This window comes from Labrus mixtus, chromosome 3 (genome assembly GCF_963584025.1).
Source record: "Labrus mixtus chromosome 3, fLabMix1.1, whole genome shotgun sequence".
Lineage (NCBI taxonomy): Eukaryota > Metazoa > Chordata > Actinopteri > Labriformes > Labridae > Labrus > Labrus mixtus.
The window spans coordinates 25,040,848-25,063,529 of NC_083614.1; the positions used below are offsets into that span (position 1 = coordinate 25,040,848).

The following is a 22,682-nucleotide window of genomic DNA, read 5'->3' on the forward strand; positions in this document are numbered from 1 at the left end:
CACAGCGGAATATACTTCAACCTAAGGGATTGTATTTAGCAGAGTTGTCAAGTTCTTTGGCGTGTGCCTGAACGTGAAAAGATGACAGAGGGCGCTGGACAACCAAACTCCTTTTCTTTACATTTATTTGGCTGAAATCTTGTTTAATTTACAGAAAGTTGTAAACCAGAGGCGTCTCTTCTCTTCACATTGTAACAAACCTGCAGGACAGTTTACCATCTGCTTTTATGCTGATCACGCATCAAGACAAACGTCTACCTGGCAATTATGTCCCCCCCCCCCAAGCATGTGAAGTGATGAAACAATATAGAAGTCCACTCAGCGCTGCCCTCTGCTGTCTCACTCCACCTCACTACAATCAGACACCCATACACACAGAGGTATATAAGCACATATACATTTTCCATACTATCCTCAGTGCTGGGATTTGGTCTTAACAATAGTCAGTCACTATTTTTAACAATTTCCTTAATCGATATAAACTCTGTTTGACCAAGCCTCCGCTAAAGTCAGATTGTAGTGATTTAACATTGTGATATTTCCACTTTTACAAGAGGGATAAGGACTTCATTTGGCTCTAAATGAAATGGGAAAACCTCAAAATAAAAACAGAAGAAAAGTTCACGTCAGATCGAGTAAACAATTTTTATTCCATAACTGTTAAACACACAAATATTCACAGGCCAGCATCGTGCATATTTCCATTTTTCAACCCTGATGTTGTTCACGACAAATGACTGCTGTTACGGGTCAGGTGAGTCCAGTTCTCTGTCAGAGGTCTTGTGAGGTTTTAAGTTTTGCAAAAGGTTGTTTCATTGAATTCACTCTTTAGAAAACATTTTATTTATTTAATGGGGTGGATGGACAATCAGGGGTTTGTAAAGCGGATTTAAGATGGCAGGACACTCCCTCACCCTGACACTCCCTGAATCACCATCATTTCCTCAGCAACATGTTTAAATATCAGTTTGATTTGCCCTGGACTTCAGTGAACAATAAGCACTTTATCTTCATTTTAGCATACCAGATTGCTACAAGTCCCTACGATATGTTTTATATATATATACAAATACTTCATACAAGGTCAGCTCTTCAGATTACAGAGAGTTTTGGAACATCAAAGATGGACAGACAAATAAACAAACCCAATGCAGTTGATATATTTACTATGCACCTACATTTAATCTAATTTATGTACATTTCCTGTTCTAGTTCCTCTTTCCCCTTGATGTTTGAGTGCAATAAATGGTTTGAATGATTTTTTTGGCGGGGAATAAATGGCAGAAACCTTTAGAATACATTTAAATACAGACAAGTGAAAGGTGAAGATGTAGGCTAAACATATTTACAAAATGACAGAAAAGACAGCAGGCCTACACACAGAGGGACTGTTCATTACAACAGGACCAGGCGGGTGTGCAGGATGCAGTGAGTCAGCATACAGATCAGACGCACTTCACAATGACAAAAGGCAAAGTATGGCTTCAATGACGTCTTTTTTTTACAGCCATGAAAACGAGATTTGGATGCTTATTTATGAGACACTTCAACACACCTCTCTGCAACTCTAACTACCTTTGCAGAAAGCCTTTGTTTTTTTTAACATTGATACAAAAAAAAAAAAATGCTTATTTTATTTCTAAGATGAGATAACATCCCCATGTACATGGACTGTAAAAGGTAAACATTGGATGTGATGGCTGATTTTCTTATGAAGCCTTCATTAGAAATGTTCCTTCATTTGAAGCTCAAAAACTTTGGAAAACTGAAAATAAATTAAGAAAAACATGTTCGAAAAACACAAATTACTCCGCTAAAATATCCTACAACCTTTTTGGATTCGGTCTCTTATCAAGTAATTCAGTGCAATAAACGACTTTCCTTACATACAGCTCGTGTTACTTCATCTATCCGATATCACTGTTAATCCAAATAAATAGTCTTCAAGATGCCTTCATACGCTTGCTTTCCTTTTTAAAGAGCACCCGCAAATGTAAACCAAGACAGAACGAGCAAAACTTAAGGCAACCGAAACCTTCTTTACCAAAGAAAAAGCTGCAGCAGGGAGAGAGGAGGAGGGATAAAGGAGGCGGTGTGTGTGTGTGTGTCTGTTCTCCCTGCAGCTGGAGGAGCAGCACATCTATTTGGGAGGCAGCGGGTTGTCGGGGGTGGTTGGCGTCGCCAGCTCCTTGTAGAAGTTCTCGATCTGCTCCTTGTACATCTTTACGACCACCGGCCGCTTCAGCTTCATGGTGGGGCCTGTGGAACAATAATTACAACTTTAAAAAATGTCTAAACAGGTTTATAGAAAATCATACTGACGTGGTGGATGCCCTGTGCACAGCACTCTGTAGGGTTAGGATTAGTTACTTGTTTGAGAATGTTATGAAGTAATTCAGCCTTACTGTGTGCGTCAGGTTTATAGAAAAGTTTATAAAAAAGTTTATAAAGAAGGTGAATTCATTTTGGTAGTGGATTATAATACCATGACTAACAGTAAATACAGGGACCAATAGGATCAGTGAGCTGCAGGATGAATCTGAGGGGTCAGAAAATAATAATTGGGGCATAAAATAAGAAATGTAAATTCTACTTAACCAAATTTGGCACATTTATAATTTTTCAAATTGATTGTGACGAGTTATAGCTTTTAAGGCTGGAAGTAACAATAACTTGTATTGTAGTTTTTTTTTTTTTATCTGTTAAAGTCATCAAACACCGTTCATTATTTCTAAACTTAACAAAAAAGGATCTATGAGACTGCACGTACTGATCTGTGAGAGGTGACAGGTTTAAGATATGATTGCCAATATGTCTTTGCAAACGTACTCTGATGTCTTTTTTTCAACAAATAACTTTATTAATGAATGACACATCATCATCAGAAGCTGAAATAAGTGAAAGTTTAGTGCTTTCACTGACAGACTGACGGCACCATTGAATCAAAATAGCTCTTGATTCATCTTCTGTCAATAAAACTGTCATTCTACTTTCTGCTAAATCACAACCCTGCACTCACCCAGCTCTCCTCCTGAAACGGAGAAATCCCGATCCAGAATGATCCACTTCTGGATGCGCTGAGCGTTAGACGTTGCATTCTCGTTGACTCGGTTGATTCCCTCCTGAATAGCGGCGTGGATCGCTCGGTCTCGTCCCCCTGCGATCTCGGAGACGTGTGTTGCGTTGCTGCCGAGCCTCTTGCAGATTTCCACAGCTTCTGGTGTGAGGTCATCCTCGGGATCACCAGAATCTGCGTTTACGTTGCACTGGACAGGAAATACAAACGTTTATTTAAATGCCACAAATTTAAATGTTCTGGTCTTTGTAGCTCGTGGAATTTTTTTTTTCACAATCACATCTTCTTGCAGTTTACCTTAAGGCCACTAGATGGCAGCACTTGAGAAGAAATGTTTGTAAAGAATCTGCTGCTTGTCTTTTCACTGCTATCAGTTAAAACAGATACTGTTTATTGTTTCTCTCTGAGATTAGACCAAAGGTGTGAAGATAATACGTTTGCAAGATTAAGAGAAGGACCTGTTTTGAAATAAACATCAAGATACAGCACTAACAAGTTACAGTTTCTATCTCAATCTGATACCTTTCACTTCCTTAAACATGATGTGTTATCTGCTCACATGGTTTCCCTGCTCACTACTTACACTATAAAGACTGCAACTAAAGACAGGTTTCATCAGAATCCATTATGTTCTTTATTTAGCTTTTGGTTTAGTTTAAAAATAATTAGAAAACAGTTTAAAAAAGTGAATCAGTGTTTTAAAGTCCAAAGATTACGTTTGTCTTGTCTAGTCTCCAATCAGAATATGTTCTGTCACAAAAGAGTAAAGAAACCAGAAAATATGAAGCTGTTATCAGATAACTTTAATGTTTAATTAAAAAATACTCAAACTAACAAATCAATAATTAATTGAGCAGTTTACAACCTAAATAATTAATCATTACAGTGACACCACGTCTGGTGGAAAAACGTGGTCACAAAATCATGCACACGTCATTTACCACACAACCTTTTCTTTATTCAAAAATGTGGTCACCTTTTTCAGACATAAAAGAGAAAGTGAGAAATGTAACCTTTGAGTAAACTATTGCATCACTGATTTTGGTGTTGGAGAAGATATAAACGGATGTTTAAGGCCGTTTCTGAATCTATGTCTGTAAACGAATGAAAGTGCAGCTCATGCATGAGCACCCAGCTGCAAAACGAACAAGATTCACAAAACAGGAGATTTTTAATCTGCTGAAAGGAATCTGTTTACATCTGTCTTTGTGCTTTCACACTGTTCTTGTTTTGAATCTTTTTACAAATTTCAAACATCTGGCCCCAGGTCCAAAATTCAGTTTCTTTCAGACTTACCTTAATGGTGAGCAGCATAGACAAAAACTTCCTCTTGTCTCCAATCAGCATGGCGTTACTAATCAGCGGCAAAGCCTCCTTCACCGCATCCTCGCTGGGAACAGGAGGGATGTTCTCTCCTCCTGCTGTGATGATGAGTTCTGAGAGATTAAACAAAGGAACACACATGGGGTCAGTAACAGGGCATGTTGGAACAAAGATGTTCTCGCTCTCTTCTGTAGAGACTGAAACAAAGTTTTACTCGTGGAGCCAGTACAATTGTACCTGAGTGATATCTTTCTCTGAAATAAAAACACAATAACCACCTTTAATTCTTCCAGTGATGAAGAGGAATCCGTTCTCGTCGTGTTTACCCAGATCCCCGGAGTGCAGCCAGCCATCTGCGTCCAAAGCCTCCTCCGTCTTGTCGGGCATGTTGAGGTAACCCATGAAGACGTGACGGCCCCAAAAACAAATCTCCCCGTTTCCCTCCTCGTCTGGGTTGTGTAACTTGGTCTTGCATCCTGGCATCTCTTTACCACAACTGCAGGACAAAACAACCACCGAGCACATATCGGGTATCAGCTCTGAGATGTAGGAGTTGTGAGGAAAGTCAGAGTCAAATCACATTCAAAGAGAAAAGGTACCTGGTGAGCTTGAAGGCCTCGGGGATGGAGATGGTGTGTGGTCCGGTGCTCTCACTCATGCCGTACAGCTCGTACAAAGGAATATCCAGGCTGAGGAAGAACTCCAGAGTGTCTTTGGTGATGGGAGCCGCTCCTGTGTAGCACTTGCTGCAGCGATCCAGGCCCAGAGCCTTGCGCACCTTCTTAAAAACAAGTTTTTTGGCGATTTGATAACTCAGCGGGGCGCGACCAGCTTCTCCGCTTCTATGGAGAGGAAAAAAAAAAAAATGCAAGTGTCAGTGTGTTTCAACTTGGAAATGTCAGTCTGTTGGTTCAAGCTTAAATCTGTCAGGTTCTACAGGATGATGGGCTACGACATTTTATTCAAACAAATGCTGTCCTTTGAAAATAAATGCTGATGTCTTTGGTTAGTTGTGGCTGAGATTTCTGGCCAAGTGAAATATTCCAAGATCTTCTGCATCTATTGTTATACAATGTTATCCCTTCACTCTTATGAAACACCATGGTCATGTTAAAGTATCAAATCTTCTATATTAGAATAGTAAAGAGTACTAGCTCAAATTCCAGCAATACTTCCATGTTTTGTGCTGTGTCTTTTTAGTGAAGCATGCCAACATGATGATTGTACGTACTGGTTCATCTTTGTCAGGTTAGTCTGCAGACCGACATCTTTGGCCCAGGCAGCAACCTTCCTGCGAACGGTTGAGGACTTGGCTCCGACAGACTTCATCTTTTCCTGCATCTTCTCCCAGACGCGTGGGACGCCCATGAAGGCCGTGGGACGCACCTCTTTCATAGTGCTGACAAGAGAGCCCTGTTATAAGAAAGCACAACTTTAAACACAAATATCACATGCGGTTCACTGTCCACATGAGGTCATGGAAAAAACACAGAATGAAAAAGAAGCTTCTTGAAACGTCTACTCTGAGGAGATCCTTTAACCTTTCACGAGAATGCGTTCTAATCTGCTTCCCTGAATGACGTGTTTCACATGTGTTGATCCACATGTCTGGGTGATGACGATGAGCTCAGTAAACCAGGCCTAATTTTACACTGCAGAAAAAAATTGTACAATCCCCATGAAAGGACAAATTATGAAAAATGCACATGATAACTTTTATGTTTGTTTTTGAATTTTCTTTAAAAGCAAAGCTAAGAAGAAAGTCAGAGCAAGACCAATCTTCATTGATCCTGTTCTTTGCCTCTGCATGAATACGGCTACACAAATGATAGTTTTCAATAACATGTTATCAGAACTGCACTTTTAAAATGTTGGATTTATTTCCTGTTTCTTTCATGAAAACAAGATTCAGTATGAAAATATTTATGTCTGCAGTGAATAACGGGCCATGTATTGTTTTTTTTTTGTATTTTTGTCACACAGTACTGATGTTTCTCACCTTCAGGGCGTCCGGCTGAGCGAAGTGCGTCGACCCTCCGACCTTCATGGTGACCCAGACGTCGACCATCTGAGCGGCGATGTGACTGAGCGGCAGGTAGCTGACCACCGTCTCCTGAGCCTTAGTGGCGTCTGTCAGGCGCACGTGACTGCTTGTGGCGAGCGCGGTCCATGTTACCTGAGTTCACGGAGGGATGTGGGTTAATCGTTTTATGTACGGGTGGTCGCATAGAGACATGTTTTTACAAGTGACACACAAACAAGGGTGAGTTTGTTTAACAAGCGTGTTTTATGCCTCTAACAGTGAACTTTGATAAGCATAAAGTACGTGTAGGAAAACAACAAGCCTTGATTGCTTAAGGCAGTTGGCTTTCTGCGAAGTTATGAGTTCATTTGTTTTAGACCAGTTCAACAATAGAAGGCATTTGGCTGATTCATGCCTTCAGTATGTAAGAACCTGCCAACAAATCATGCACAAAGCAGGAGTGTGTTTGTGCTGTCAAACACGTGACATCACACGGCTCTCGGCGATCAAAAGAGAAAACTTGGTTCATGTAACTTACATTATCATGGCTGAGCATGACTCCTTTGGGCTGGCCTGTGGTCCCTGAGGTGTAGATGAGCGTGCAGCATTGGTTTGGTTTCTGGCTGGAGATGATCGCGTCGAGCGGTGCGTCGGGCTCATCGCGCCCGAGCTCCATGAACTCTGCCCACTGGCACACAAAACACCAGCGACTGGATGAATGATTCTTGATCTTCACAAACACTAGTTTCAAACTTCCAATGATTGGATTGTGTTTCTTACCGAGTACAGATTTGGTCTCTTCTCTTTGAGTGCATCTTTGTACTGAATGATGGCTTTCAAGTGTGGCAGCTTGTCTTCAACCTTTGAACAAACAAAACAGACTTAATGAGAACAGAACGGCTAGTCTTCGTACACAACAGAAAATAAAGATTTATAATAACTTCATGACGTGGCCACACCCAAACATCTGTGCCACTTTCTGTTGAGATGGAATTTCTGTGTAGGTGTAAAATGTGTCAGGCGATAACTTTTAGGGCCTGCTTTACTCACATGATATATGGATACTTAAGAATGTAAAATAGACTGTATCATAACATCTCTTATTACAGAAGACAGATTTATGATATGTGGTACATGAACGTTATTTGAATGTACACCATGTCTTTGTTATCAACAGTATTTAAAAGCAGTTTATCAGTAGTTGTGCTCTCACCTGGAGGATCTTCTGAAGCTGCTTGTGGTTCTCCACCACAAGGATATTGGCCTTGCAGTTGTCAGCTACATACTGGCACGCTTCAGGAGAGTTGGTGGTGTAGATGCCAACAGCAAACCCACTGCAAAGGACACAAGGAAGAGTGAGAGGATGAGGTTCTGTCCTGGTGTTTTTTAATACATTTGTATAAATCCAAAAGACAGAGAAACCTGATGTTCAGAAATATCTCTGCCCTTTACTTCGATCAGCCTGCCTGTATCTGTGCCAGATTTCTTTTTACTGACAGATCCATTGTTGGACAGTTAATACTGTTATCTTTAGCATGGCTCTGCAGAATGCTTACAGAAGATTACACACTGCACAAAACTAACTTGTGTTCTTTGTTCTCTGGGACTACAGGAAACTTGCATTCACTGCAAATGTAGCGTGAGACAGGCAAGATTTTTTTCCCCTCCTACACAACCTGCAGAGATCTTGACTCCACTTTTTAGTTAATAAACTGAACCTGTGATTTGACTAATCAGGACCAGTTTGATGAGTCAACGGTGGTTTCTGTAAATTCTTATTGTCATGCATCGGCAGAGAGCAGGTGAGGGTGAGTCCACATTCAGAGTCTGTGTGAACACTTTTCTGTGTCAGCACACAAGAGAACAATCACACACACTGTACTTCTTTATTCCGCACTCTTGAGATCAGTCTCCCTAGAATTGCAGTAAATCAAGGATGTTAACATAATCGCAGCCCTTCGGCAGACAGCGTGAAAATGTCACACGGCAGATGATTGGTGATGTAAGCGGATCAGCTTTGAGCTTCATTAAAAGTGGTTTGCTCAGAATGACTACAGGCTTTGACTTTTATTCATTTATATCCAGCTTTAGTTTCCATGCATGCTCTGCAGAGGAGAAGCAGCGTGATAACTCTTCTATAATCTGCACACAATTCAATTAAGTTAGAACACGTATTTAAAGGCTTAACTTTAGGGTGTATAATGATACATAAACATCAGTGGTGTAGTGGTGCCTGAAGAAGTGTGTATACTATTAATTTTTCCCAAAAGTGTTTTTTAAGGGGCCGGTCCAGCAGAGGATAATCTGTCTCTGTTATAAACACTGACATGTAAGACAACTCTTACAAATTAAATTCACTTACAATGAGGGCCTTTTGTATTTACACGTAGACACTCAGCTTCAACTTGACTTCAGGGAGTAGGGATTGTAATGAAATTAACAAAAACCACAAAAGAAGAGCAGGTTTTATCATTTTAACTGGCAAACAGACTACAGGCTGAGACCACTACATAGTCCCTTTACCATCCTAGGGAAAACAAATTGCAGTGCACTACTGATTATTGTGAAACAGAGGGGATTTAGAAGTGGGTATACCCTATGGAGACTGAAAAATAAGTGTGTATACCTGCGTATACCCTGGCCTGCACTACACCACTGAGAAACGTAACGTGCCAGAAAAATGATAGACAGGCACTTCATTTGAAGTCCTGCACTAAAGTTAAAGTAAAGCAGTGTCTTAGTAGAAGTACATTGCTGCAGTTTATTAGCCTCCTGTTCAGCATTACTCTGTCATCATCTATCATTCAAGATGCCTTTACTGAGACTACGTGCTGAACTGGATGACACCCAATTTTGTTTTCAGGCATATTCACATTTCACACGTTGGATTAACTCAGGTATAGAAGACATAAAGACTGACATGTCTGACAAGTGAGGGAACACTGACGGGGTTACTAGCAGTCACACAAACGATGAAGATGAAGGTTTAAACTCACCCTGCTAAAATAGCTCCAATGTCAGAGATGAACCATTCAGCCGAGTTGAAGCCCAGGATGCCGACGCCGTGATATCTCTGCAAACCCAGCTGGAGAGAGATGAAAATAAGAAGCTGTTAGATTATCCTTAATAGAGACATCATGAGGGTATTCCATTTCAGGAGTCAATTTGACTGTAAATCATTTTGCAGGGATTATCGGGATAGATTTTCCTCTACAACAGTCTGCAGCTTTAAACTTTCAAATCTATTGCAAAGTGTTTCGTTACTCATTGGTTTAGGTATTTCATGAAGTAAAGCTAAAAACGGTTTGAAGACATAAATGATGTAAAGGAAGGGTTAGTATCATCATTGCATACATGCCCTAAATTAAGTCTGAAATAAAGTTTGATTTCAAGCCTAAAACATTTGGAGATCATATCAAACAGATCTGATCCTCGCAGAGTAATCAGCACTCATGGTTGCTTGGAGCCTGTTGCCGGAGAAGCAGTTTCTATGGAAGCAGGTAAAAAGCTAAACAGACAAAGAAGGAGGTGTATGAGTTTTGACATCTGAAGCTCAATGTCAGATTGAAAATCCTGCTGCAACAAGTTCTCTTTAGTTTGTATGTTAAAGTACAGCGACACATGTTGGAATGTTTTCTTGTGTGTACATAAATGTGCTCACATGGCCCCTGTGGAATAGCCATGCGTGGTTTCACAATAAAAAAATAATGTGCTCTGTCCTCTAGTACCAACAGCCGGCGCCCAACTAAAGCTGCCTCTCTCATGTTTGAAGCTCGATTCCCTCAGAGAGTGTTCTACTCGTCTGGACCTCTTACCATGAACCAAAATAACAGAGCTTAAAACTCATTTAGAAAAAAGAGCTGAAAAAAAAAATCTCAATTACACATGAAACTGAAACTGAGAGACCATTCAGGATGATGTAAAACAAAAGTGCTGCTCGATTCATATAAAAGAAGTTGTATAACTTTTGTATATTTGGAAGCGAGACTAACCTGAGGAACTTCCCTACTTGCGCAACTGAAACCTCTAAAATTTTCCAGAAATGAAAAGATTCTCGGTTTGGTCTCCTTTAAATCTCAAAATAAGCAAAAATAAAACTTCTCTATTAAGTAAGGTTTATTTCCACATTGAGTTAATCACATGAGATTCATATTTATCACCCATCATTTGTGTGCTCGGGTTTCTTCTAACAACTACTTCAAAAGAAATACATTTATATTTTTGACATATAGTGATAAAATAAAAATAAACAGCTGTCATTCAGAAAAGTGTCCTCTGACATTCCAGTACTGCTTAAAGCTTGAGGTTTTGAACCGCAAGATCACGATATAAAAACAGGGAGAATAAGAGAACATGGCTTGGATCCTTTCATATAAAACTTCTGTTTATACCAAAAAAAAAAAAACTACCTTAAGGAAGCTCTTGGCGGCGGTGCGGCAGGTCTGGTAGTAGTCTTTGTAGTTCAGAGTCTTCAGCTGCTCGCCGTCTTTCCAGCTCAGGGCTGTAAAGTCGCCGAAGCGCTCTACTGCAGAGGTGAACATCTGGTGGATGGTCAAAGGGGTCTCAGCAGCCAAACCCGAATCCCCCATCCTCAGTTTCACCTCTGCATCACCCCGTGACGTCCACAGACTGGGCTCTCCTGCTGATGGCACTGACAGGGAGTTTGGCCGCTCGGCTTTCACTGGAAGACAAGAAAACACAATGAGCTGTTGGCTAGATGTTTTTTTATTTAAAACCTTAAAAGTCAACTATTAAATTGATGTTTTTTTCTTTAAAACCTTAAAAGTCAACTATTAAATTGATGTTTTTTTTTAACATTTGGTCATCCCAATGCTTTAACAGTAAAATAACCACCCTGAATATCCATCGCAAACAGCCATCACAGTTTACATAACGACTTCCTCATTTTGAACTTCCACCCTGGTCATACATGTATGCAAAAGATCAGAACAGGGAAGAGAAACAACTCAAACATAAACAAAGAGTGTCACTGACTAAAGGCAGAGGGCAAAAAGAGAGAGGGCAGGACGGACAGATTTCCTGTTCCACTCTGTGTTTATTGTGAAGTCACCCGTAAGTCTATTCAGACTTTGAGTCACTTTACTTCTTAGAACTTACATCAGCCTTTTTGTCAAAATAAAACTGAAACTAAACTTCATATATACCAATATCATGGAATACATTTTACTTTTACTGTTTTTCCTTCAGTGACTGAGACAGGAAGGAATTTCAAAGCGGAGGCTGAAGACGGGAAAAGGAAAGTGGAGTTTATTTCTGCCAAAGAATGTGGGCACTTCTGTTTGGCTCACTTCCTCAGGAAGATGAAAAAAAACACACACTGACAACAGCGACTCGAGTAAACACAGGCAAAGCCCCGTTGTGTCTGTATATCGATTATCATAATGTTCATCTGGCTACAAAACATTTAAGACTTTTCTGAGAGAAGCAGAGGAGTCGAGGTATTCAAATCCGTGTCTTTTGTCCTTCCCTCACCTGTTTTTGTGTTTAAGGTCTGTTCAGCGAGGACCTCTGTTGTCATGGTGCTGCTGTTGACATCATGTGCACCAATCTCCTCTTCCCTGTCCCCTGCGGACTCCTCCTCTGAAGACTCACTAAAGGAGCAGCAAAGGGACAAAGCATGGCAAATAAGAGAGTGAATTCCCAAAGTAACCGCCCTCTGTCTCATCCTTTGTGGAAAATGTGGCTTGGACACACATCAGCATCATCATCCTGAAAGTAAATATTAACCAGAGTAGATTTTGTTAACCCTCACTTTTGTAGTTTCAGAATTAAGTTTTTTTTTTAGAACGTTGAATAAAACAATTCTACACACAAAAACAAATGACTTTCCTTACGTGACCTATGTTGGTCATTTTGTGACTCTTGTGGTGTATACTCTGGGACTAAGGCTGGAGAATCAAAGCTCAGGAGACGCTGCTGTCAAGGTGTCTTGGTTGCGTTTGCGTGAACTTACTTCGCTGTATCCACAATGCCGTCATCGAGGGAGGCTGCGCAGCTCCCGGCACCACAGGACGACTCCAGGAAGCCGCCTGCTCTTTGGGTCTCCATCACCACGGCTTCAGACACGGCGCTGGGCTCACACACGGTCACTGAACGGGAGTATGAAATGTGGAAAGATATGACGATTAAGAACGATAAAAGACGTTCATTCATACTGTACATTTACGGAAGCATATCCCAACACTGTTTCAGGTGCATCTGGAAAAAAGGCAGTTTGACATCCAACCTTCCAGAAAAGATCAAAACCCTGTCTGTCCTCCTTTTAATGAGCTTTTACATTTTACATTTTCATAATTGAGTACAGGTCTGTGAGTAAACACTCTTCTAAATATTGAAACATGTCTGTTTTATAATTAATATATGTCATTATAATAATACAGGTCATAGTCATAGGAAGATTGTATTTGATCACATGCTGTTGGCAAATATTTGACACATATTCTTTAGGATTTATCTTTTGATAAGGGTTAAACACAGATTTATTCTTTATCATTTCAGGATGTGGATTCCTTTCATTTGATACACTTTTTTTTTTACATTTAGAAATTATTTTGGAGCAGGATTTAGTCCTTCGAGAAGACAACTTAGGACTTGTAAATAAGACAAAAAAAGGATTGCTTCTGTGGCCTAATTGCGAGAGAGTAACACCAGAGTGTGACAGGCGGCTGCTTCTAGTACTCACAAGACTCACACCTGTGTGTTGTCGGCATCAGGTCAAGTCCCTTCTTCAAGCAGTTGTGGTTGGGTTTACATTTACTTTCATTATGCCTGTTATTTAGACATTTCATTGAGACATACCGGTAAGTGTCTTTAAATATTGGAAGTGTGTAAGTGGCCGTAAAAGAAACAACTGCATGTAATGTCCATACATACAAATCTGTAAGGACATTCTTTAAAGGACAACCACTACATATAGTTAGATGTCCCTTTGGATCGCTCTTTTATTGCTGCCTTTATGAGCTGATAAACAAACACTGCCTTTGTCTATACAACGACTGTTCTGTTGACAGAACATTGAGGAGCATATAAAGGCGAGCTGTGTAAGTGGAAAGTCCTGCTACAGATAACAGTCTCTTATTGCAGTGCTGCTTGGTCAACAAAAAACCTTTAAAAAAATATATGTTTCCATTGCTTCACACCTTAAACTTTTAGAAAAAAAAGGCATGTACTGTAGGAAAAACTCATTGTGATCATCAGACACAAAAGTGTAACCGGACAGTCAAACATAACATAGCATTATGGTTTGGTAATCAGCCAGTTTTGTTTACTGGCTCCATTTCAAAAGAATGTGAGGTACAATCCTAAAGTGCCTCTGCCATTACCTCGTCATAGGAAGCACAACAGACCCTCCTAAACAATAAAGCATCCCAACTCAACCACTGTCAAAAGGCACACTTCCATGACGCTCCCTCTCATTCAAGCCCCCCATCTTTTTTGTAAATCCCAGGTCTGAGCTGCTGCTGGGCTGTTTATTCAAGAGGGCTGAAAACACATACCGGCAGCTTCGTCTGCTTATTGTGGCAGCAGCCTGTCACGACCCGCCTCTCTGGCACAAATGGGCGAGGGGATAAGAGGAAAGAAACAGGCTCCAGAGAGGTCAGAGAGCAGGAGTGAAACTATTTTCCACCACGGCTGTAGAGTTTCACGCATAACTGCAAAACCACACCTTCTGATATTTATTAACAAACACAGAACACATTTGAGTAAACTGTTAAAAAGCAGAAATGACACTGCCACCCTTTCCTGAAAACTGTCCTCAGAGGAATTAGAAGCCTTCACCACCAAGTGTCATCATCCCTGTTGTCAAAACAAAATAAATACTACTTTAAGCCATGAGGTGAGCATCTGACTGAGCCAGAAGTGACTTCTGTTAACGCGCCTGAAGGGGGTCTGAAGGTTTCACAGCGGAGGAGAGAGATGTCTTCGGGTGATCTCACACGGACACATGCAAAGCTGCCATTTTTCATTCACCTCTTCCTTCAAATGCAGCTGTGCATTCCTCAGAGACACAGCTGTGAGAGGGTGTGGGTTTCCAGCTGAATTACACAGAGCTCATTTGAGGGTAGAGGAGCAGAGATATGGAAGGAACTGGGGGGGGGTCTGGTTTTAGGCAGGGATATTGTTTCTTTAGGTCATTGTTAGGGTCCTCAAGTGTAGAAGTCAAGGGTTACTTGGGAGTGGTGAGGGGCATGACACTGATCTGAGGTTCATTTCCTCGTCTGGATGAATAAAACCTTAAACATCAGACTGGAGAAGTACCCTTAAGCTGTTTCTTGCAAGCCCACTTTCTTAAGCCCCTTTCTTCTTTTCATATCAACATGGTCTGATGATCTATTATCACGAGTCCATCACATTAAGACTGATGATGCCTGCCTCGGATAACCCTCTTGTGCAGGCACTGAGGACTGCCATACAACGTCGTCATTCGTCAACAAGGGTTACCAAGTTACTTGCCAAAAAACAATATCTTCTGCCTAAACGATCACTTTCAGTTTTGTCTGAAGCTCATGTACTCTAAACCTGAAGGCTCCTAAAAATAACCCATGGGATGTTCACGGGACTTCCAACAACGACTCACCAACCGAAAGCAAAACCAAAGTATCCTTCAGAAATAAGACCGCATGTTAACAGGTTGAGAATCTACATTCCAAACATTAACGACAGTGATCGAAATCATGAGCTAAGAACTGGTATCAAGCACCAAGTATAATAGAAACTGCTCCAGTCAATGATACCCGCATTAGATGCTTTGGAAACCTGATTCATGAACTGGATTATTATCAGTTTGGTTTGGATAGCAGCCGATCAAAGCTAGTATTCATTGAGTACATACATTAAGTCAATGGTGGTGTATTTAATCAAGTTGCCAGACAAAATGACACCGAAACACTCCTTTTGGAAAAAAAAAAATGAAACGAAACCAAAAAAAAACAAGAAACATTATCCTGTGGATTGGTTCATTGTTTTGTCTGAGATCATAATAAAAAAGTCTGACCTTGTTGATGTCTTAAAACGTCTCTGGTTTAATTTACGTTTCTTTAATTTACGGTAATTTACTGTAGACATTTAATTCTCAGTTACATAACACTCAGAAAAGAAGCTTGAACACACTATGTCGCATGTCCTTCACCTTTACTCTCTTGTTTAGGTTGGAATTTCTTGACATGACTAGAGAGCAGGATGAATTTTGTGATGGTTTTATCAGTATGCAAAATGACATCATAACTGTGACTGCGTCCATGTGATGGGGAGAGGATTATGAATGTAGAGCAGAGTCGTGCAACAGCTGTTCATTTCAGAAAGGGAAACGTAACAGCTAGAAGGAAAAGAGATAAACCTTTTTTTTATTTTATCAATGATTTATGTAAAAAACATGTCTGTCATAACACCATCCTCTGACAAAGCGTCGATACTAATAACAAAAACGAGGGACGCTCCCCAACATGAGACCACAATGCCTTCAAAACTTCAGTTGGGTTAATCCCCTGCCAAACACAGCAGACAAAACCCCACCCCTCCCTTCACTTCTGTCTCGATTCTCATGTATTGTCCCCTCCTGTCCAAGACAACAGCTCTCTCCACTTCACTGCCTAAACCTAAATGTGAGATTGCATGTTTTTCAATCAATACATCCCCTGAATGATCCTCCTCCTGAGCAAGCTGCTGCCTCGGAGCAGTGAAGCAGTTTTACGACTGGGCGTGATCCTCAGCATCCTCCCTCTGCACACCTCTCAGGTCAAGCTGAACATTTTTGGTCCAGTGTCAAATATTTTAAGCCTGAGTCGATATTTAAATGACAGTGAGACAAGGCTTTAAAAGCAACTTCAATTCACACAGATCTACTGTTTGGGTTACACCCTTTTTGCAAGCACACATTGCCCTCACATTGTGTACAGGGAGATGAAGGCATTGATTTCATCTCTGTTAAAATGTAAAGATTTTACACAGTGAATCATTGCTGTACTCAAATCAGGCTTAACAAATAGCTGCATTGAATTTCAACTAAGGTGAATGTCTGGGAATGAGCCGAATTGCACCCGGACTACGGTATAAAACTTAATACATATAAAAACCCATCTTCTCACCAGCCGGTTTCTTACCAAGCCTGATCGGTCTTGGTGGAAGCTGGAAGGTTAAAAGTAAAATATCTGATGCGATATAAAATAAAAATGTACATTGAGGTACTTACATTGCATTTCTGGAATCTGATTCTTCTCCCAGTTTGTATTGAATGGTTCCCTCCTGTATCGTCCCTCTCTCCGAATGCTTTGGCTTCAGTTTACCACTTCACACACACACACAAATACGCCGGCTGTGCTCTGTTTTCTACTACTTGAGCAAGCACATCATTCATTTTCAAACAACCAGCCGGCTTGGTAGGTCCCGCCCCCTGAAAACCCCACCCAGACAAACCAGCTAGCTTCCTGCAGACACACACTCGCCCCCTCCCTTCCTCTATCATACAAAGAAACCTGATTGGCTGAAACTGCTCACACCACAAAACCCATTCTCCGTATAAGGCCACGCAAGCCAAATGAATAGAGAGGGGGGGACGTAGCAGTAAGGACACACACATAACACACACACACACACACACACACACAGTCACTATTTGGCAGATGATGCTATGAAACTCAAACCCATCCCCCCACAGAGATACTCCCCTGCACACACGTTGCAGATGCTGGCTGGGTTACTGTCGGACAAACTCAATGCAAAGGTTTCTCAGGCCACAAATGCAGCTTTGCAGGTTCTGCTGTACAAGTTTCCTCTGACTGAAATATACACAGTTGACAGGCTGCATAGACGCCCACATCCTGAGACCTACACACCTACAAAAACATTCTTCTTATTGTTATTTCATTTTATTTACTGCCACTGTTGGATTATTTAGCCTTCAAATAATGAATATCAACTCATCTAAAACTAAGAATTGTGTTAATAAAATGTCTAAAAAAATGTGACAAATGTCCAATAGTTGTGGAAAGAATAGCGAGAGGGGCTAAATTAATTTCTTCTAAAAAAAATACCAGAAGGTTATATCAAAGCAGTTTAATTAAAAATGAGTTCATGCAAAAATGTCAAAAAGCCACGCACATCCGAGAAAGTTAAAGTAGTGGGTGCTGGACAAAAAACATCCAAAGAGAGAAAAAGTACTGAGTCGACACACCAGAAGCTGCTCACATTATGTGGAATTGAATGGAATATCACATAACGTTTCGGGCCCTCGCCCTTCATCAGAGGGCTCTTCGATTAAAAATGACACATGCACTATTATATTAAGTTACTTTACAACTTTAAGAATAAAAATGATTAATCAGTAAGTTTATCATAATAAAAATAATACACTAATTGTTGGTCATTCTTTTATGTCAATTTTCAAGTAAAGCAGTTTAAGGTTTTTAGCTTTTCAAAATGTTTCTACTTTTAAATAATTGTGTCCATTTTCTTTTATAGAATAGCTTAAAACCATTTATACCAACTACCACAGCTTCATCACGTCTGTTATGAAACCTTCCTTATGTGACATTCAACAGTCTGGGGCCACTTTTCTACACACAGAGGTTTAGAAACTCTATGAGCATTTTTCTAATATTACATATCGCCACATAAAGTTACTGAGTAATATTTCCGAAACAAGACTTATGCTTGTTATTGAATGTTTTGTGTACCAGTGTGGTATAACTAAGATTAGGATCTGAAAATGTTCTCGACCTCTGCAGATATTATTATTATTAGTTATTAAAGATGCTGAAGTATCCAGTCAAAATAACACAACTGCAGGAATAAATATACAACGAAGTGAGTCACTAAGCGTAGCATAGACTTCAAACTTGTTCAAAAGGAACACTGACTTAAACCTAATTTTAGTTCCCAGAGAAAATCAAAGCCATCAGCCCAATTACAGCCCGACAAGACGGTCCTGTACTTCTAGTTCTTCTCAGCTAATGACCTGACATACTGGGTGCTAAAACAAAGACAGTGGCTCCAGGGAGGAAGCAAGAGTAGAGAGAGAAACAGAACTTGAAGAACTGCCCATCACCAAATGTTTGCTGTTGGCAAACACAGTACTTCAGAGACAATAAAAACATGGAAATAGGTCATGAACCCTTAAAAACATGCCTGCATCTGAGAAGGAAGCATGGTTAGGAAATCCCAGCTAAGAGGATATCATTTCAAGTTTGGCGCAAAGCAAAGGAGAGTAAGTTGCTACTGATACACACACACACAAACAATCATATATATATATATACTCACAGCACCAGAGATTAAAAAAGAAGAAGCTTCTCACTGGAGGATTTGAGGTAAAGAAACTTCCTTTGTGTTGTTTCCTCTAAACTCCCACCACAAGTGCAAAAGGTCGAGTAGAGGAAGCAGAAACAAAACCATGTTTACTTCCTACATTAACTGATTAGAATATATTCTAAAGTCTACCTGACTATCCAAACATAAAAACAGACTTTTTATCTTTAACCTCACAAGAAAACAACAATGTTTTCACATTCTCTAAACAACGGGAAAAGTGAGTGTATGCACACAAGATCAATTAAATCAGATTTTATTTGATGATTACCGTCTTATTTTACACGTGACTTACTTTTTAAGATCAGTCTTAAAATATTGCACGTGTGAAGATGCTTACATGACTTCATAAAATGTGTGCCATCTCTACTATATAGAAAGATCAGTCTCAGCCAATTGCCACGAGAGACGAAAACACGGCGCCACCACACCACAGTGTCACATGACCAGCTCTACTCATGCGCACACCATGAAATGCTGCAGTACGTGTTTAGTGCTGATGCACCCCTCACTGAGGTTATTGTCGGTCAGTGACATCCTCTCTCATACCATGCTCTGCTGAGCCAGTACAAGGAAGAGGAAATAATGAATTAAAGTTATTTGCCTGAGTACATTTCACAGGTATTTTTCCTGCACTTAAGTCATTTTTGTTTACTTTATACTTCTGCCCTAATACTATTCAGAGACAAATACATGTACATGTAAACCTTTTAATATAGGCTATTTCCATAGTAGAACATTGAAGAAATAATAATATTGTTATATCATTGACAACCTACTGATGATTATTATATCTTTGCACAACTTTAAGCAGATGCAGCATTCAAAAGATGTTCATATTGATACATTGATAATTATGGTGCAATAATACAATTAGATGGCCATTCTGAAAAATAGTCATTTTACCTTTGGTTAATTTCACATATTGTTATGCTCAAATTTTATTTTGTTTGTAAATGCGTAAATGCACGTTTACTTCTACCTAACAGAAACGTTCTGTACTTAAGTATTAGTGAATAGGAACTAGAGCAATACCATCAGACCTGAGATAAAGGGTCCCATGTTTGCATGTGATCGGACTGAAACACTCCTTTGTATAACAGTCAATCCTAAAATTAAATATAAAATATAATAGTATATTTGTTTGGCGTTTGAATGTATCTTTGCATCTTGTCTTCAATTTTTATGATGTAAATATGCTGCAAGACAAATTTACCTTTGTCTGACAATAGAGTTCAATCAATCCATCTAACTATATTTGTTATAGGAAGATTTGAGTACTGCTTTTTCAATTTCAACAAATATCCAGCTCCATTGATAAAACACTCAATGTTAAACCATAACTCAATATAATTATATTATATGAAGTAGTCTACTGAGCTAATAAAGAGGGTTTATTTACACTCTCTTCTACAAAGTTAAATCTGTCCCAGTGTTGTGTGAATTAGGACAGCACAAAGAGAGTTTTTCTAGATTTATCTCCTGGAATTAATTTACCCGATTCAAAACAAAAACTTTATAAACCTTTATATTTTACAGGAACAGTATATATATTGTATCTTCTGGGTTATACTAGCACAATTTCTATTTTTTCAACATTAAGTCCGGTAGTTAACTTAAACCATCATGCAACACATTTTATGATTATGTGCTTTAAGTGTAAACTCATAAAGTGCAGTCATAGGTGTGTGTGTATATATATATAATATCTTTACACAAATTTAGAGGTATTATATTAAATTATTTCCTTATTTAGCATAAAAGATATTTAGGCATTGGCAGGTTAATACTTATGGATAATGGGCTAGGCTACTGACTTAAACCATAGACTGTAAATATTACGGCTAAAACTCATCTGCAGTCTGCGCCAGCAAAGCTATGGCCGACCTTGAGTAAAACAAGGGAATGCTTAAATAAAACCATGCAGTACAGTATTACAAAACCACTGAGCTCAGACTATTAATGTTAGTTAATAAAAATGCTAGTGAAAGAGATGCTAAATGGCTATCTAATGGGCGGGATTTCACCTATGGATACCCGATCATGGGAGCGCTGCCTCCACCAGTGTTGCTATTGAATACACCTCGGTAAAAACCAACTCTTTAAAAGATTACTCAAAATAAAGCTAAAAGATTAAAATAGGGTTTAAACATTTTATAAGCCGTTTTGCCATTAAAATGAAGACTTTTCAACTCGTTTGATGATTAGATAGCTATAAACTGTCTGCTAACTAAACTCAGCTGAAACAGGAGAACCACATGTAAACTCAATCATGTTAGCCTGAAGATTGAGTGTTAATTGTGATATAGTGAGCCAAAAGGTGGCTTGACTTACCCAAAATGTTCTTTGTTGTGTTGAGTGAGGTCTGAGAGTGTCAGTGAGTGAACACCTTGTGAGTAGTCTACAGATTACACTGACACCTGTTAGGAACAACCGTCACTTTTACAGCTTTACAATCACCTGAGAAACACGCTGCTTGAGTTACCTGCTGAGACAAAGAATAGCTTACTGTAAACTCTGCACAGCTATTTTTTTTTTTATTTTAAAAACGTACATGAAACATATTTGCTCATTATTTTATGGTAGGCCTGATTCAAAAATGTTCTTATAATATTTTTTTTTTTGCAGTGTAGGCCTACTTTTTCTTCATTTTTACTTTCTTCTACTTTGTTAGTCTTTATGCAGCAAATTACAAAATCAAATTCCTTGTGACTTCAATTGGCAAAAATAAGTTATACTTATATTACACTATACTGGGTGAAAAGAAAATGTAATTACCTCAATGTCATGTATGCTTTTTCTAGGGGGAAATATCCTCAACCAAAAAGTCAGGCACACCAAACTCCCCCTTTTCATTGCTGCAGACATTTCAGGCAAAGCACAGGTGTACATTATAGGAGGCTGATTAGATGCCAGACAGCTACAACAGCTCCCAAAGACATTAACCCAAAAATGTACCTTAACAGCAGGCTACTCACAAAAGGACATAAGAAAACAATAACTACAAAATGAATTTAATATTTGGTTAAAGAATAAAATATTGAAGAACAAAAATTGATCAACAAAATGTTACATTAACAATAATAATAAGATAAACGTATTTTAAATAATTCTAACTCATTTAAAAACTGATAAAGGACACAAAGTTGCACAATTTCCAGTGACCTTCAGCATGGCCTGTTTTAGTCAAGAAATGATACAAAAAAAGAAAACTAAATCAGTTCTTCATTGAATCCTCTTGGCTCTAATGGCCATGAATCCAATTGTTTGCCTGAAGCCAGAAATGGCTTTGCCTGAAAAGTCTGCAGCCAATAAAAAAGTGGAAATTTAAGATTTTGGTGTGTTGATAGAATTTATTACTGTAAATATTATTTATCTTATTTTACCTTATTTTATTTTATCTTATTTTACCTTATTTTGGTGGTATTGCACTGTGGGACGGAGACAAACGCAATTTCGATTCCACTCTATGTCTGGCATATTTTGAAATTGACAATAAAGTTGACTTTGACTCTGACTTTGACTTTGTCCTGAAATACTTTGCATACATCAGTACCATAAACCCATAAATGTGTAACCTGTAACAGAATTTGTATAGCTTTTTAGGATGAACATCTCCAAAGACTCTCATATTTCAAACACTAAGCTATAGATTTCATGCAAATAATATACCTACAAAGGAAAGTTCTCTATGCACTTCAGTGTATTGTTAGTTGTTGATCTTGAATAACTTAAATCTCTGCAAGAACAACTGTGCTTTCAAACTGTATGTGAAAAAAAACCTCAAATAACCATAGGCTACCATAGTTTTAAAAAAATATATATATTTTCTCTCTTTATTGCATCTTGAGTACTTAAAATCAGTCATCATTTCCTCTGAATGAAAAAGGTAGTCCATCAATTTTGTTTAACCAGAGACGAGTTGGATACAAATTT

General features: G+C 39.2%; 1 protein-coding gene across 2 annotated transcripts; it reads right to left on the bottom strand.

Moving 5' to 3' along the window:
- Positions 1-631: 631 nt before the first annotated feature.
- On the bottom strand, positions 632-21,216 carry acsbg2 (acyl-CoA synthetase bubblegum family member 2). Of its 2 annotated transcripts, none has more exons than XM_061034171.1 (15): positions 21,081-21,216; positions 12,397-12,532; positions 11,916-12,034; positions 10,832-11,103; positions 9,419-9,507; positions 7,636-7,756; positions 7,203-7,283; positions 6,961-7,110; positions 6,399-6,575; positions 5,631-5,812; positions 4,999-5,241; positions 4,678-4,895; positions 4,373-4,512; positions 3,020-3,266; positions 632-2,259 (listed from the first exon to the last, which is right to left on the bottom strand). In XM_061034171.1, exons 2-15 carry the CDS (start codon positions 12,489-12,491, stop codon positions 2,141-2,143), a joined length of 2,253 nt encoding a protein of 750 aa, XP_060890154.1. In that variant the 5' UTR covers positions 12,492-12,532; positions 21,081-21,216; the 3' UTR covers positions 632-2,140. The 2 variants fall into 2 exon arrangements, with proteins under 2 accessions (XP_060890154.1, XP_060890153.1); XM_061034170.1 differs by lacking the exon at positions 21,081-21,216 and adding an exon at positions 16,633-16,791.
- Positions 21,217-22,682: the final 1,466 nt, after the last annotated feature.